Source organism: Dendrobium catenatum, unplaced genomic scaffold, assembly GCF_001605985.2.
Source record: "Dendrobium catenatum unplaced genomic scaffold, ASM160598v2 fragScaff_scaffold_134, whole genome shotgun sequence".
NCBI lineage: Eukaryota > Viridiplantae > Streptophyta > Magnoliopsida > Asparagales > Orchidaceae > Dendrobium > Dendrobium catenatum.
The window spans coordinates 930,158-946,322 of NW_021318596.1; the positions used below are offsets into that span (position 1 = coordinate 930,158).

Here is a 16,165-nt window from a genome sequence, read left to right on the forward strand (position 1 = left end):
TGAAATAGATGGGGATATTATTAATAAAATTCAAGTTGGATGGTTGAAGTGTATGAATGCATCGAGCTCGTTGTGTGATAAAAAAGTCCCTCTCAAACTTAAGGAAAAATTTTATAAGATGTTGTGAGACCTGCAATGCTTTATGGCGCAGAATATTGGTCATTAAAAGAGAAGCATAATATTAAGTTAAATGTTGCAAAGATGAGATTGCTCAAGTGGATGAGTGGCTTTACTCTTAGAAACATTATACAAAATGAGCATATACATGAAAAGGTTGGAGTAGATCTAGTGGAATATAAGATTAGGGAGAGCCGCCTTAGATGGTTTGGTCACATAAAAAGGCGGCCTTCTGATAACGCGGTTAGGGAAGTAGATATATTAGATTTGGCTTATGTTTAAAAAGGTAGAGGTAGATCTAAAAAGACTTGGTTAGAAAAATATTAGAACTGGTATTTTTTTAAATTAGATTCAAATGAGAATTTGACTCTTAACATGACACAATAGTAAAAAAAAATTATGTAGGCAATCCAATGTAGTAGGATACAGGCTTGATGTTGTTATTTTTATAGTGTGTTCTATAAAATTATCATCAAAATCCTTTTGAGCAAACTTAGGAAAATACTACCTCTCACTATTTGCCCTACTCGATCTATTTTCTCAACAAGAGCAGAAATATTATAGGTAACTTTTACCTTGTATACAAGCCTATAAATAATTTCAACTCCAAAGAGTTCAAAAAAATTATTTTGTGATAAAATTGATCTCCAAAAAGCCACTGATAGGAGATTCATTCTCACTATTTGTAGACGTTTTTCATCTCACTATTGGTAGACGTCAAGAGAAAAATTGTATCAAAATAAGGATGGAAAAATCTTAGTTTATAATTCTTGCTTATTCACTATATTAATATTATACTTTTTATTATTTGAGATATTCCTCAATCCTTCCATTTATATTTTAGAGAGCGACTTCTATCATTCACTTTTCTTTGAAGATTATGACTTTATTTAGAATAGCTTATTCAATGCTTCTTAAAGCAGCATTCTAATGCAAAAACTAAAATTTTTTAACTAAAAAAAATACTTTTAAATTGTAAAAAAGCCGTCCAAACGAAGCCTATATCTCCAAGAAAACTCACATATTTTCTTGGCATGATCTGATGCCCCCCAAAGACAGCAAAGTCATTGACTTATTTCCTCTCTTTCATAAACCATATTTGCTCCGAACATGTAACATTCTTCCTAACAAGTGCAAAGTTGCAATGGCTCTTTGGGCGAATCCATGAAGTAGGACATCCCTTCTAAGAAGAGAATTAAAATATGCTTATGATGCGGCGATTTTCTTTTGACTTTGACATCATGTTGAGCCCTATGATACTTGGTGAGAAACAGGTGGTTCTTAATTCCCTAGAAGTCGTGGACATCCTTATTGCTTCTTAAAATAACTTTTAGTATAAAATTTTATTTTTTTACTAAAAAAATGTCTTAAGAAGCAATAAAAAAATTATCCCAAACGATTGCATAATCATTTATGATAACTTTCTTGATACTTCTTGAAGAAACTTTTCAGTAAAAAAAAAATATAACTTTTATACTAAAAAGTTGAGTGGTGTCAAAGTGGTGAGAAAAAAATTCAGGGCAGAAAAGAATAGTCATAGAAAGCACAGTGAGACGTATAACTGGGCCAAGTAAACAAAAGCCTGCATTGTAGGGCAGATGTTAGGCTTTTTTTCTGCTTCGGTTTAATCCAACACGTCCTGAACTTTTTAGCTGTAAAGTATTAACTTTTAAGACATGGCACTGCAACCATAGTTTTCTTTGGCAGCCACGTCTAAGGTTCTACCAAGGAGGAGAAGATAGGCGTATCTTTTGGTTGGCTCGCTTGGGTCTAGGTAAAGGCTACCATATCTTTTTACTAGGCTGAGAGTGGAGGCTCAAAAAGAGCGCCATCTCATTCACATCAAAGAGAAAAAGAAAGTATCTTATCTTATGGAAGTAAGAAAAGAAAGCAGCACTGAAGACATTCTTTTACACGCAACTCATTTTGATCTTTTGGTTGAAAATTTTGACTACCAGCTAAAAGGTTTTGAATTCGAGTCTTACATATGTGATGTATATGAATTTGCCTTGATTGACATAAATACCCCCAAAAAAAAAAGAAGCCATGCTTCAACGAGAGGATAAATTATTTTGTACGGAGACTGGACAGTGAGAACCGTCCGGATTTGCTGTGTTTTTGCAAATACTCAGCAAAAGGGCAACAAATATGCATTCATAATTGCACTTTTGCTGAGTATTTACAAAAACGCAACAAAACGGAAGCAAATGTTCACTTAGTATGATATTTATTGCGCTTTAATTGTACTTTTATTGTGCTTATACATTTTTTCTGTCCTTTTGCTGAGTATTTGCAAAAGCGCAGCTAAAGGACAGCAAATCCGAACGGTTCTTGCCATCCGGTCTTCGCACAGAATAATTGTTTTATTGGGTGTAAAAGGCTGTTGATATTCGGAGGGGGATGCATGAGGAGGCAAAAGGGCGTTCCAAATTCCAATCCATCTAATCCAAGAAGAGGAGAATATCTTTGGCGCTAGGGAAGGCTACATTCCACAGGGGCTAAAAAGACAGATGCAGATGCGAAAGAATTTGGCAGGTAGCTTCCCAGACTGAAGCTTTTAACCAGAAAACTATGAACTAAAAAATAAATAAGATAATAATAAGGATAAAATAATTTTAAATGTCAAAGAGGTTAATTTACTAGTGAGTAGTAGAAAGCTTCTGCTTAATGAACTTTTATTTCGTTCGGTGTAAGGATGCAGAGGAACATCCGGTTGTATGCAAAATGAAGCCTAAAAACTTGGTACACCTCGGTATAGGCGCGATTTTGCCTACAACCGAATGTTCCTCTGCATCCGATCGGAGGACGTAATAATTGTTCATGCTTAATAACCATGGCGCTATGTCACAATTTTATCCTTCATGTTTATTTTCTTGAGCTTGTAATTGTACTGTCTTGATTGAATAAAAAGGTCTATCAGTTTAGTTGTCATCTGATTGCAGGTTCTCATAGAATCAGTGGGGACATGGTCTGAACTTTTGCTTGGATAAGTAGGGGAATAGTAAAGAAGATGCGGCTTCAAATCAAATAGGAAGAACGATTAATGATAGAATGATTAATATGGTTTATTGAATTAATGCAATTAATGCATAATATTTCCGATCCAAAGGGAGTACGGATTCAAGTGAGAAATCACGCAGTTGAGATCTCAATGTAGATTGCAGATCCCAATCTGGGCAACAAAAACTCTATCTGACAACATTCCAAGTTCAGATTAGAATGCAACATGAAAGGGCCAACAAGGAACTAAATTCAAGATGTTTTGGGCAACGGTTCTCGTACAAGATTTAATACATTGGTAGTAAGAAATTGGTACTTGTTGCGTCTTGGAATATTCGCGATGGTAGAGAGATATAACGTTTAATGTGTTTGCTTTGTACAAAGATCCAACACAATTAGATATAAAGAGAGGGTAGAGTATTTATAAGAGAATAAAATTTTTATGTGGAAAAACCTGAAAAGGGGAAAACCACGGGGCCTAGCCTCATTTGAATGAATCCACTTGTATTTGTAGTTTATTACAAATGAGGCCTTTAATTTCATTGGGGGTAAGGCATTTGGCTTGATGTAACAAATATACATCATATAGAATGCATTACAAGGTGGAAATTGGAAGAATCAGTATTGATATATTCGTTTGGTCGGCAGGATCATAGTCGGCGGGCGACGGAGGTAAAAAAGAAACCCATATTCAGGTGAAGGTGGTCAGAAGAACCATAGTCGGTGGATGATGGAGGTCAGATGGACCATTATTTGATGACGAAGGTCGAATGGACCGTAGTTGACGGGCGACAGAGGTCGGAAAGACCATAGTCTGGCACTAGAGGTCAAAAGGGCCGTTGTCTGACGATGGAGGTCGGAAAGACCGTAGTCGGCAAGTGACGGAGGTAGGAAAGACAGTTGTTTGGCGACGGAGATTGGAAGGACCAAATTTAGACAATGGAGGTTAGGATGATCGTAATTAGTAGGTGACAGAGTTCAGAAAAATCGTTATCTGATGATGAAGGTCGAAAAGACCATAGTCAATGGGCGATGGAGGTCAGAAGGACCGTAGGTTGTGGCAGGGCAAAAGTCCAACATTATTTGGTAGTCGAAAAGAAGTCCGACGTCAGTCGGTGGCCGGGCAAAAGTTTGGCGTCAGTTGCGGCGATGAAGAAGTCCGATGTCAATTAGTAGACAGGAAGAAGTCCGACGTTAATTGCCAGCTAGGTTTAAATCCGAAATCAATCGGTGGCCGTGGGAAATTCTGGCGTCAGTCGGCGGTCGGACAGAAGCACGACGTTAGTAGGCGGCCGGGAGGAAGTCCGACGGTGGCCAAGGAGTCTGGTGGCAAGAGGGCTTTCGTCCTTCTCTTTCTTCCTTTCCTTGCTTGGGTCCCCCCTCAATGAAGAATGAGAGGCCTATTTATAGTTTTATGAGAGTGGCATGGCTAATAAATAATGAGGAGATCAAGGGCAAGCTGGGAGTGGTTTAAATGGACGGTTAATGCTGATCCCCTTGATCATGGACTATTTACTGGAAATTTGAATGTCTTAATGATATCATAATTTGATGATCTTTGGCTCTTTGGATTCGTCTTGTCGAGCCACTCGATTCGGCTATAAGTATGTCACGTTTGGAAACTGTTTGGTCATCCAATTTATGATTTGAACCTTCCAAATGTGCTTTAGGTCTTTTCATTTAGACTCATTTGGGCTCGGATTGAGTCAAATTTGGTGTCGTTGGGTTCGTATTTTCGAGACGTTCAGTTCAACTATAGGTTTGCTGAAATCGGAGTTCAGATGGTCATATAGATTTAATTTTGGAAGTTAGCAACCTGATTTTGCTTCGAGATTCGTGCCTGATCAAGACAAAATTTTAATGGTATATCAGTACTAATAAAACGAGACCTATATGGACGGATAATTAGCATGTGTTTTTGATGGCTAATTGATGTAGCACATAAAAGTGGCCCCATCATTAGGGCAAAGGCAAAAGCATATGTGAGGTCAAATCACGATGGATCCATGAGAGCCTACATTTTTATATTTTATGAGTTTAGTCTTATGTGTTTATGTAATTTCAAATATTTTGTATTGTAATTTTTTACTTTTTTAGTGCTTAATAGGTTTAAGTCCAAGCCATGGAATAGGATGTAAGGTTTGGCCATAATAGTATGTAGGAGAGGAGGTGGTTATAGGTTATTGCTAGTCGGCCCAAGCAAGGGGCTTAAACATCTCTCTTTCTTTCCCTCCTTTGTTTTGATTTTAAATGGAAGAGATTTATGAGGCACAAACATGGACACGGCGACATGGATACGATACGATACGAACATGTGACACGTAAATTATTAAAAATAAAGGATACGGACCGGATTTGATACTATATTATAATTTTTATATTTTAAAAATAGTGTATAAAATTTGATCAAATATACTACTACAACAACAACAAAAATAAGTCTTTATCCCACTATGTAGGGTCAACTAAATGAATCCTTGTGGGCTCCGAAAATTCGGCCCCGGCCTCTGCCCGCTGTTGCTTTTCTTCTTCGGGGGGAGTTTTAACATATTAAGTTCCAGGGTAAACTTTGGAAGGCAGATAGGTTTGTAGATAAGAAACTACCCAGAGATTTTGCCCTCATTTTACGAGGACTTTATGATCTGAGTTCCGGTTTCCTATAGGCGCAAGCACCTATAGCTAATTATCCCTCCCGGTAGCGAGAGAGAACTTTCGATTAAGGCTAGTCGTCAATCAATACGTAGATAGTACGTGTTATATGGCATATAGTAGCAACAATGGGCTTGAGAATTGTAAGTTTAAAGGGTTGGAAGATTTGATATTTAAAATATAAATTTCATCATCTTGCATTTAAAGCGAATAGTGGGGGAATGATTGATGGACCCGATCAAGATTCCATAGTTCCCGCGTCCTGGGCCATCGTGGTCCTTAGTCTACTTAGTCAGAGGAGGTAGTCGACCCAACCTGACAGAAGGATCCTTGTCGGCAGCCATGGGTTGCTTCGTCCAAGGGCACCTTGTTGACCTGGGTTAGATGCTTGTCTAAGGGGACAGATTTGAATCTACCTTAGCTAACAGAGGGCTTTGTACCCTATTGATCATATTCTATTAATTCATATCTCAAGGATTTGATTTCATTAAGAAACGTATTGGCTCTGACCATAATCGGTATTTCGTGGTGCCATTTGACAGAAAAACCACTCGGTTCAGAGGGCCCCGGGTCATAACTGTTTATCCTGCGGTGTCATTTGGCGGAAAAAATGCCAGTCATAGGACACTTACCACGTCCTTACTGGCAGAAGATTGTTTGAGAATGGATCATAGTGATATTTTCGATTAGGCATTTAGCTATATATGAGATGAAGTAAATTTTAGTTTGTCCACCCGGCAAACTATTGTGGAGGGTGGGTGAATTTTGCTTTAAGTGATTAATGATTGGATTTCAATTTTAAATATCTTAGATTTCAATGATTTTGGAAATTTGGATTTTGGGTATATGAATGGCATTTTGAATTATTTGTGAACTCCTCCGGTTGAGATTTGCATTCAACGCGGCCATCATCGGGGTGTTTGGGATCATTTGAAAATATTTATGTTTTAAACCTTGTCGACTCTGTCGAATTGTTGACAGAGGATCGGGTTTCGTAAGTCTTATGCCCTTGTAAGTGAATTATCTTAATTATAGGTCTTGAAGGCCTAATATGAATGTATAAAATAAATATTTCGGTCAACCTCGCGACCGCATATTTATTTGATGGTTCGTGCCGTGTCGACTCCTATCTACCTGTATAGAATGATCGAGCTCAAACTTGAATTCACTTATTAACTCACGCAGTATCTTTAAATGTCACGTGTGTACCAATAACATGCTCGCCAGGGACCATGCAGGTGTTCGGGGCCCTTTTATAATTATTTGTCGAACCTTGTCGATCCTCTTTACCTGCTTAGGAGGATCGGGTTCAAACGAATCTCCTGTTTGCATGTTTTATGCAGGTAGATCATAGTACACTAACGAATCTCCTGCTTTTTCTTCTAGGAGCCTGCATTTGCTGCATATCATTCATCTTTACTTGCAAATGATTAACATATTTGATTGACAATATATAGGAGTTGACTACAAGGATGATGTAACATCTATTATCTTCTACAACATAGCTTGTAGGTGCTTGTATATGTTCTTAACTTCCTTATGTATTGTTGATTGGTGAACTGCCACATCTACTTGCATGTCCTCTCATGCTCGTAGGAATTATTGCTTGTATATTTATTCGGGGTCAAATTATACATCCCATCCTATTTCATTGCTTGCAGGGTTGAATATGATTGCTTGTGTTTTGATGTTGATTATAGAAGTGTTGTAAGGTAGCTGCTTCATCTGCTGAATGTCCTTCATATCTTGCTCACGAACATGTCGTATCATTTGTGGCATAAAACTATATGTTTGTAGGGGTGTTGTGTTAAATGTTACTAATGGGCATTCACAATCAACGTAGTAACTTTGCATTTTTCTTGTAGACAACATATTGGATCGAATGCAAGTGTTATATTTGTTATGCCTTTTTCACATCATGTTTATGAACATATCACAATGTACATTACATTTATCTTTTTCTTTGATGTATCTTCCTGGAGTCGGATCATTGTTGGTGATATGGATACAGGAATTCCCTTGTATAAGACTCAAGTTTATATATATATATATATATATATATATATATATATGTTTGAGTCCAAATTCCATACATGTTTAAGTTCAAACTCAGCATGAGTCTTCTACATTCATTCAAGTCTCATGTTATCATATTGAGTTCATCCGGATTTGAGTCCAATGCTTGCAAATCTAAGTTTCGCTTGGTTTTGTACAATTCGAGTTCAATGTCCTCTGTGGTCATTCGAGTTCAATCAAGTTCATTGTAATTCATTATGATATATTGCCTTGGATTATAGACAATATATCGTATGCATAGCATATTCATTGCACATTGATCCTTGCTTGCAGATATATTGCAAGTCATGTTGAAGTTAACAAGTCCTTCATTCAATTGTTGGTTCTATTTATGTCCAAATCCAAGTTAAGTTCCACATTATATTGAAGTCTTCTATGATCCAAGTCAAGCTTTGCTTGAGTCCAGATTGTTCAAGTCATGGTCATTTGAGTCATCATCATTTTTGGTTCAAATTTAAGCTCATTTGAGTTCACTTCATTTAGTGTCAATTCGAGTCCAAGTAAATTTACTCCTAACAGTCAAACTTGATTCAAGTTCTTTTTTTTTATTATTCAAATTATGGTTCAAGTTAAGTTCATTTGATGTCCAAATAAAGTCCATAGTTTGTTCCAAGTCTTGTCTTATTTCAGACAAAATTTCGTGTGTCAAAGAAGAAGAGCGAATGAGGGCCTTCACTCTCATTTTAACGACGTGCATAAAGCAACGATCAAGGCGAGCGTGGGATGATTGCAAACGGCGCCGAATTGCAGGTCATGGGTCGCGACTGTAGAAGCGACGAGAGCAACGATTCGGGCTGGATTTGGCTACATGTAATCTTTTTTTTTTCTTTGGTTGTATTATGTTACAGAGGTCAACAATCCTTTTTCTCTATTGTGTTCTGTTAAGAGTCAAATTCTTATCTAAATCTAAAAAATAAAGGTCATTTCTAATATTTTCAAACCAAATTTTTTTAAGTCTACCTTTACCTTTCTTAACATAAGTCAAATCTAATACATCTACTTTCCTAACCAGGACATCGAAAGACCACCGTTTTATGCAACTAAGCCATCTAAGGCAACTCTCTCTAATCTTATCTTCCACTGAAGCTACTCCAACCTTTTCACGTATATGCTCATTTTGTATCTTGTCTTTAAGAGTAAAGCCACTCATCCACTTGAGCACCCTCATCTCTATAACACTTAACTTAATATTATGCTTCTCTTTTAGTGGCCAACATTCTACACTATAAAGCATTGCAGGTCTCACTACAATCTTATAGAATTTTCCCTTAAGTTTGAGAGGAATGTTACTATCACACAACAAACCCGATGCATTCCTCCACTTTAACCATCCAACTTGAATTCTAGTAATAATATCCCCATCTATATCACCATCACTCTGAAAAATAGACCCACGATATCTAAATCGAGTGCCCTTATTAATAACTTGATAACCCAAAGTCACAATCCCCCCCACTAGATCAATTATTACTTAAATTATACTTCATATCTTCTGTTTTAGATCTACTCAAATGAAAGCCTTTAAAGACTCTAAGGTTGACTTCCATAATTCAAGTTTACCTTTAACCCCCTCTGATCTAGTCTTATCAACAAGAAGAATATAATCAGCGAAAAGCATACACCAGGGTACAACCTCTTGCAAATGTCTAGTGAGAACATCCCTAACTAAAGCAAAAAGACATGGGCTTTTAAGGATGATCCTTGATGTAATCCAACTAAAATAGAAAAGTACTTGGTCAAACCACCTTGTGTTTGAACACAAGTAACAACTCCTGCATACATATCATTAATGAGTTGAATATAAGCATTATTAACTTCTTTCTTTTCTAGAACTCTCCACAACACTTCTCTTGAAACTTTATCATATGCTTTCTCTAAATCAATAAATATCATATGTAGATCCTCCTTAATTTCTCTACTTCTCCATCAAACCTTTCATTAAATGTATAACTTCCACATTAGACCTACCCGACATGAATCCAAATTGATTTTGAGAAACGCTAGTATCAAGCCCCAATCTATACTCGTTAACTCTCTCCCATAGTTTTAAAGTATGACACATTAACTTAATTCCTCTCTAATTTGTACGATCTTGTGCATCACATTTAATCTTAAAAATAGGAATCAACACTCTCATTCTCCACTCATATGACATCTTTTTAGTCTTAAAAAAAATATTAAAAAGTTTAGTAAGCAAAGAAATTCCTTCATCTCCTAAGCCTTTCCATACTTCTATTGTAATATCATCAGGTCCAACAACTATTACACACTTCATTTTCTTTAAAGCCTCTTTAACTTTGGTTTTAATAATCGATTAAAACAAAAATTTTTATTAAAATAATTTAGAAATAATAAGTCATTTAACTAGAATTTGTGCTTAAAATGATTAATATTATGATGCCTAGAATCGGGAGTCGATGTCATGTATCAGGCATCAAGAGAGGAGACGACAATGCTGTTGAGAGTCAAGCATCGATGTTATATAGTAGTATCTGTAATTTCACCCATTAGATAGGAAATCACAACCAAATTTCTAACAGTGGTTTGTTTTGAATAGAACTGACCATCGCCCCTTCTAGAGTACAGTTGAACCACATACACCTCTCAAACCATTACTAATTTTTTAAGAAATAAACTAAAACATTTTCTTCAAATCAAGCCCAAATTTTCTAGATTTGGATACTTGTAGAGGGAGATAAATTAGTAATAAGTTGGATTTGAATTTTCTAGACAAATTACAAAACTTGTAACATAGCTCACAAATTTTCGAAGTAATCCACTATAAAATTGGTTTTAACTCTTCTAATTATATAGAAGAATCCCTCTGAACCATCAATTGATGACATCAGTGATCCAAGATTACCATAAGGCCCAATTTAACAAGCTAAGCCAATATTTTGCATCAATTCTTTTAATAAAATGGTCCAATGCAAAAACGATTGATTGAGAAAATAAAAAAATGAATATTAATGGCTTTGCTGGTTTGTTTAAAACTTCATCAATTGAGTTCGAAAAAACCCATAGAAGTTTATATTTAGTCACCCTAAAAGATATAATTGAAATTATTAAAAAAAATTAAAAAGTTAACCTACCCTCCATATAACTCTCTTTTAGATTTTCCAAAGCCCTTCTTACGTCATCCTCACCTTGGTTGGAATACTTCAAGCAAATGAGCCTTTGGGCAACCCTGTACGCCATTTGCAACGAGTGATGCTGCTCACAGTTGTTCGTCATCCTCTTTGAATCCTACCAACAGGATTACGATGCAGTGTCAACCACGCAATCTTTAACAAAAGACTTGGCTACATAATACCTTGTTAAGGTTTCTATACCAGACTGGAAGTCCATTTTCAGCAAATTGTATTTAATATAAATTTGCAGTAATTGATACTTAACAAATCGTTGATTTTGTAATGTTGTGCTGATATGTTTAGACTGTAACAAAATTCAGTGCCATTCTCACCGAAATGGACAAGCTGCTTTGCAAGTGCGTTGCCCATAACAATGAAGCCATGATGAAGGCGCACATACAATATAGAGCTTTTCAATGCACAAATTATGAAAAAATTGTGATATCTTAGGCTTTTGGAAAGCAAATAGACCAAAAAGCTGGTATGAAAATATTTACATGGCCAAACTACATATCATACGAGCTCGAGCTCAGACTCGTAAGCTTATTGAGCCACTCGATTAACTTAAAATATATTTAGAAATTATTTTAACACTGCATTATATAATACATCTTAACCCTTGTAAATTATTTCTACGTAGTCCCATTATTCTTCCTTGTGTGCCTTAGGGATCTTTGCATCGCATCGCACCAACGCAGTCGGGTAAGTGTGTCAAGGACTCCAATGGCTCGAAGAATGACGCTCTTACATACCCTTGGGGGATTTCGCTTGCTATAGGAGACTGGACTATTGGAGCAGTGGTTGGATACTCGGGTATGAGTGTAGGTGACTCAGACGATCGAGACTAAGGATGGAATTTTTATTCGCTGGCTGCCATTGTTGTGCAATCGCCAGTCACACAAGCATAAAATGCCTCTGAAGCAACAGAAGGGTTTTTTCTTTTGTTTTCTCTTGAAGGAAGCCAAGATAACTAAAGTCCTTTTGATCTTTTCAAGTGTTTAGGACTGGAGCGACGGTTAGGTTAGAGAGTAGGATAATAGGAGGAATCATCCTGCACCCTAGCTCTTGCTATGAGATTGCTGACAACTGTTCCCAAGTTTTTCTTTTAGGTATTTGAGAAAATCTTATTACAATTCTTAATTTCCTACAAAATAATTAGGTTGAAAAATATAAGACTTCAATTACTTTGCCTATCATCGTTATGTTAGACAATTTATTCATCAGAATATTTAGGACAACATTTTTTTTTTTTTCATTAAGGATTTTGAATTAATTTATTCTTGATGTGTAATATTTCTATCTTAAATGTAGCATAGTTAATCTATTCCTTTTTTGGTATGCTTTCTTTAGAATGTCAACACCGATAAATGTATAAGATGGTATTATTGAGCCAGTGAATGGTGTTTAGAATGGAAATAAGAATTCAATGATAGCGTTGATGTTGACGATAATGATGGAGAGCATATGAAAATCATAAAAATGATGTTAAGTAGATGAAGAAAATAACATAAAATTAATGATGAAGATGGGATAAATTATATTGAGCATATTGTTGACAAGATGAGAGACACAATAAACTTTGTAAATGCCTTTGAAGCAAGGTTGGTAGGATTTGGTGATGTAATGCAACAGTTGCAATAACCTACAAGAATCTAGTAATGGATTGTTCAACTCATTGGAACTCTAAATGATCTATATTGATAATAGCATTATAATTAAGAGAAGATTTTTTTTTCTTATAGTGAAAGAGAAGTCGCATACTAAATTATCCAACAGGGGAAGGGTGGGAAAAATTTTAGAAGCTTTGTGATGTGTTGGGGTTCTTCAATGAAGCTACTAATATCATTTCAGGAACTAAATAATGAACAACTAACTTATTTCTCTCATAGATTTATACTATAAAGAATATGTGGGATGAAGGTGCAATTTAGACTTATTCATTCATCATGATGAAATTAACACGAAAATTTTGATAAATATTGGAGTGAATGCAACCTCCTTATGATCTTTAGTGTTATTATGGATTCTAGGATGAAATTTGTTGTGACTGACTTTGCATATTGTATGATATACTTCAAAGAAGAAAGTATGAGAAATATCTCACTTGTACGAAACTTGTTATTTGAACTATATAAGAATTACGATGTATGCTCTATTTCTGAAAGTGAAGATGCTAAGGGGACCATAGGAGTTGGTTCAAAAGGCACACGTAGTTCAAGAAAAATTACAAATGTAGTTCTTGATTAAAAAAATAATATATAGATGGTAACACTTTATTTCTTATGCCATGGAGGAAACAACTAAAAGCCAAATAAAATTAATTTTGAACAAATATCCAGATGAAACATTAAATTACACTTGATATTGGCGAGACAATTTAAGCTCATATATTCTTTCTAGTGTGACCTCCATCTTTTTTCTTAAATTAAAAGAAAAAGTTAAGTAGATACAATGTCTAACTAAATTTTTTATTATAACCAATAACAAAAAAAGCATCAAGCCTTTATCCCACTATGTGGGGTCGGCTATATGAATCATTTTTTTCTCCATTGTGTTAAGAATCAAATTTTCATTTAAAGCTAATAAAGAAAAGTCATTTCTAATATTTTTTAACCAAGTCTTTTTGAGTCTACCTCTACCTTTCTTAACATAAGTCAAATCTAATACATCTACTTTACTAAAACAATTGAAGACGATTCTCTCTAATCTTTATCTTCCATTGGAGCTACTGTTTGCTCAAGAAAAATGATAAGTAGGCATGAATCCCGCTTTATAGCCACATTATTCCATTTTCATTAAAGAAGATTGTAGTTAACCATATTTCTCCATTAGGTGGTATCATGAGAGCTTGGTCTTTACTTTTTATGAGCGCAAACCCTCATAGCTAATTACTCCTCTTATCACAAAGAAAAGAACTCTCGATTAAGGATGAATTAATGCTTAGATATGCAACTGTGCAAGTGTTTTAATCTTGTTTGTGGGGGATGAAGGTATACCCGATCAAGATCTCATGGTTCCATCGTCCTAAGAATACCGTACGTTTTAGTTTACTAACACTAACAATCATTGATCGTAGTATCCAGAGAATCTGATTAGTAGTTATGGGTTGCCTTCTCTTAGGGATCCCAAGTAAACAGAAGTGAATAGATGTTGGTTTTAGTATTATGGTGGTTCTGTTAGGATTGGGCCACTTGAAAGTTGCCCATATATTTGGGTTTAAGGTCGGGGCTTACATATTCCTTTGAAAGTTGCCCATATGTTTGGGTTTAAGATTGGGTCTTAGGGCTTCCATTGGAAGTCACCCATATTTTGGATTTAGATTAGGTCTTATGAATTCCATTGGAAGTTGCATGTATGTTTGAAAGTTGAGTCTTGCTACCCTGATTGTTTGAGAGGTGGGGTCTTACTGCTTCTATTAGAAGTAGCTCGTGGTTTTAATTTTGGACCGGTCTTATAGCTCTTTTTCCGAGTTGCCTGATAGTTTGGGTTTAGGATTGTTCACTTAGAAGTTTCCCTAACATTCAGGTCTTACTGCTTCACTTAGAACTAGCCCACATGTTTAAGAAGTTGGGTTTTACGGCCTTCATTGAAAGTAGCCCATAGTTTTTGGTTTAGGTTAGCTCATACGGTCTCCATTGGAAGTTGCCCGTAGTTTTTCTTTTCGGTTGGGTCTTACGACCCCCATTCAAAGTTGCTCGTATGTTTGAAAGTTGGGTATTACTTCTTTCATTGAAAGTAGCCCGATAGTTTGAGAAGTTGGGTCTTACATCTTCTATTAAAAGTAGCCCGTGGTTTCAATTTTGGACAAATCTTATAGCTCTACTTGCGAGTTGCCTAATTGTTTGGGTTTAGGGTTGTTCACTTAGAAGTTTCCCTAGCATGCGTCTTACTGGTTCACTTAGAAGTGGTCCACATATTTAAGAAGTTAGGTCTTACTACTTTCATTGTAAGTAGCCCGTAGTTTTTGGTTTAGGCTGGGTCTTACGGGCTCCATTAGAAGTTGCCCGTATGTTTGCACTTCGATGGGTGTTACTGCTTCCCTTGGAAGTAGCCCGCACATTTAAGAAGTTGAGTATTACGACTTTTATTGAAAGTAGCCCGAGGCCTATCATGGACATATTATTTGTCCTGGGAAGTTTTTCCTAATACCTTAATTAAAGTAGAGGTTGCCTGTCAACCACGGTTTAGTGAGGATTTAGCAGTAGACACTTAGTTTTGTACTTTTCATTGTCTCAACACTAGTGCTAGTATTTGTTTATAGCAATAACATCCTTACATTTATCCCTTAGTTTCTAGTGTTGTCTACTGTAGTTTTACCTCTAGCAATAGTGTTTGATCGATAGTACAAGCTTTGCTTGTTTGTTTTGTTTTTTTACTTAGTTTTACCTACAGTACTAGTTTTGTTTCAGTACCATTTTTTTCTCTTTCAGTACTAGTTTTGTTTACCACCCTGCGTTGACTTTTGTTTACTTGTTTGCAGGTGTTCAAGGCTAACAGCTGTAGGAGATGGAGTTTGCAGTTGCAGTTAGAGTTTGCAGGTGTTTGTGGCTAGCAGTTGCAGGAGCTAGAACTTGCAAGGAGCTGAAGCTTGCAAGAAGCTGAAGAGCTTAGAGTTTAGAGTTTTTGGAGTTTTCTTTATTTTGAGCTTTTTTGGTGTTTTAGTTTTAGGAGTTGGACTTTAGTTGATGTGAGTTATACTTAGGTTTGTATAGTTCAAACATTGTTCTTTTTTATTAAGTTTTGAATTAGTTTGGATTAATTAATTTGGCTATTAATCAAATAAATTTAATTAAAGTTTAAATTTTAATTTGAAATTAACTGCTCAGATCATCAATTGAAATTTTAAATATATTTTAAAATTACTCAATTAATTAAATTAAATTAATTTTTTTAAATATTTGAAGTTTTAATTGATTAGAGTTTTATTTTTAAATTAATTATTTAAATTAGAATTTTAAATTAATCAATTATCCAATTAATAAAACTTTACATTAAAATTGATTAATTATACAAATTTCAATTTATTTTAATCAATTTAAATTATTAAATTTTATTTAAAATTGATTAATAAATTAGTTAAATGAAAGTTTAATTTAATTTTAATTTAATTAAAGTTATTGCTATTATACGATAGATTCATAACCTATGTGAACGCTTAAACGACTAGCCTTAATCGAAAGTTCTCTCTTGTT

The 16,165-nt window shown here is 35.3% G+C and overlaps 1 protein-coding gene across 1 annotated transcript in view; it reads right to left on the minus strand.

Annotated features, from left to right (window-relative positions):
* Nucleotides 1-10,781: 10,781 nt before the first annotated feature.
* The window catches only part of LOC110095292 (DNA mismatch repair protein MSH4-like), a 9,875-nt gene continuing 4,491 nt past the window's right edge, over nt 10,782-16,165 (minus strand). Inside the window, exon 3 of the mRNA XM_020820764.2 lies at nt 10,782-11,088. Within this exon, the coding sequence (XP_020676423.1) occupies nt 10,918-11,088 (171 nt within the window). The 3' untranslated portion in view covers nt 10,782-10,917. The remainder of the gene's footprint in view (nt 11,089-16,165) is intronic.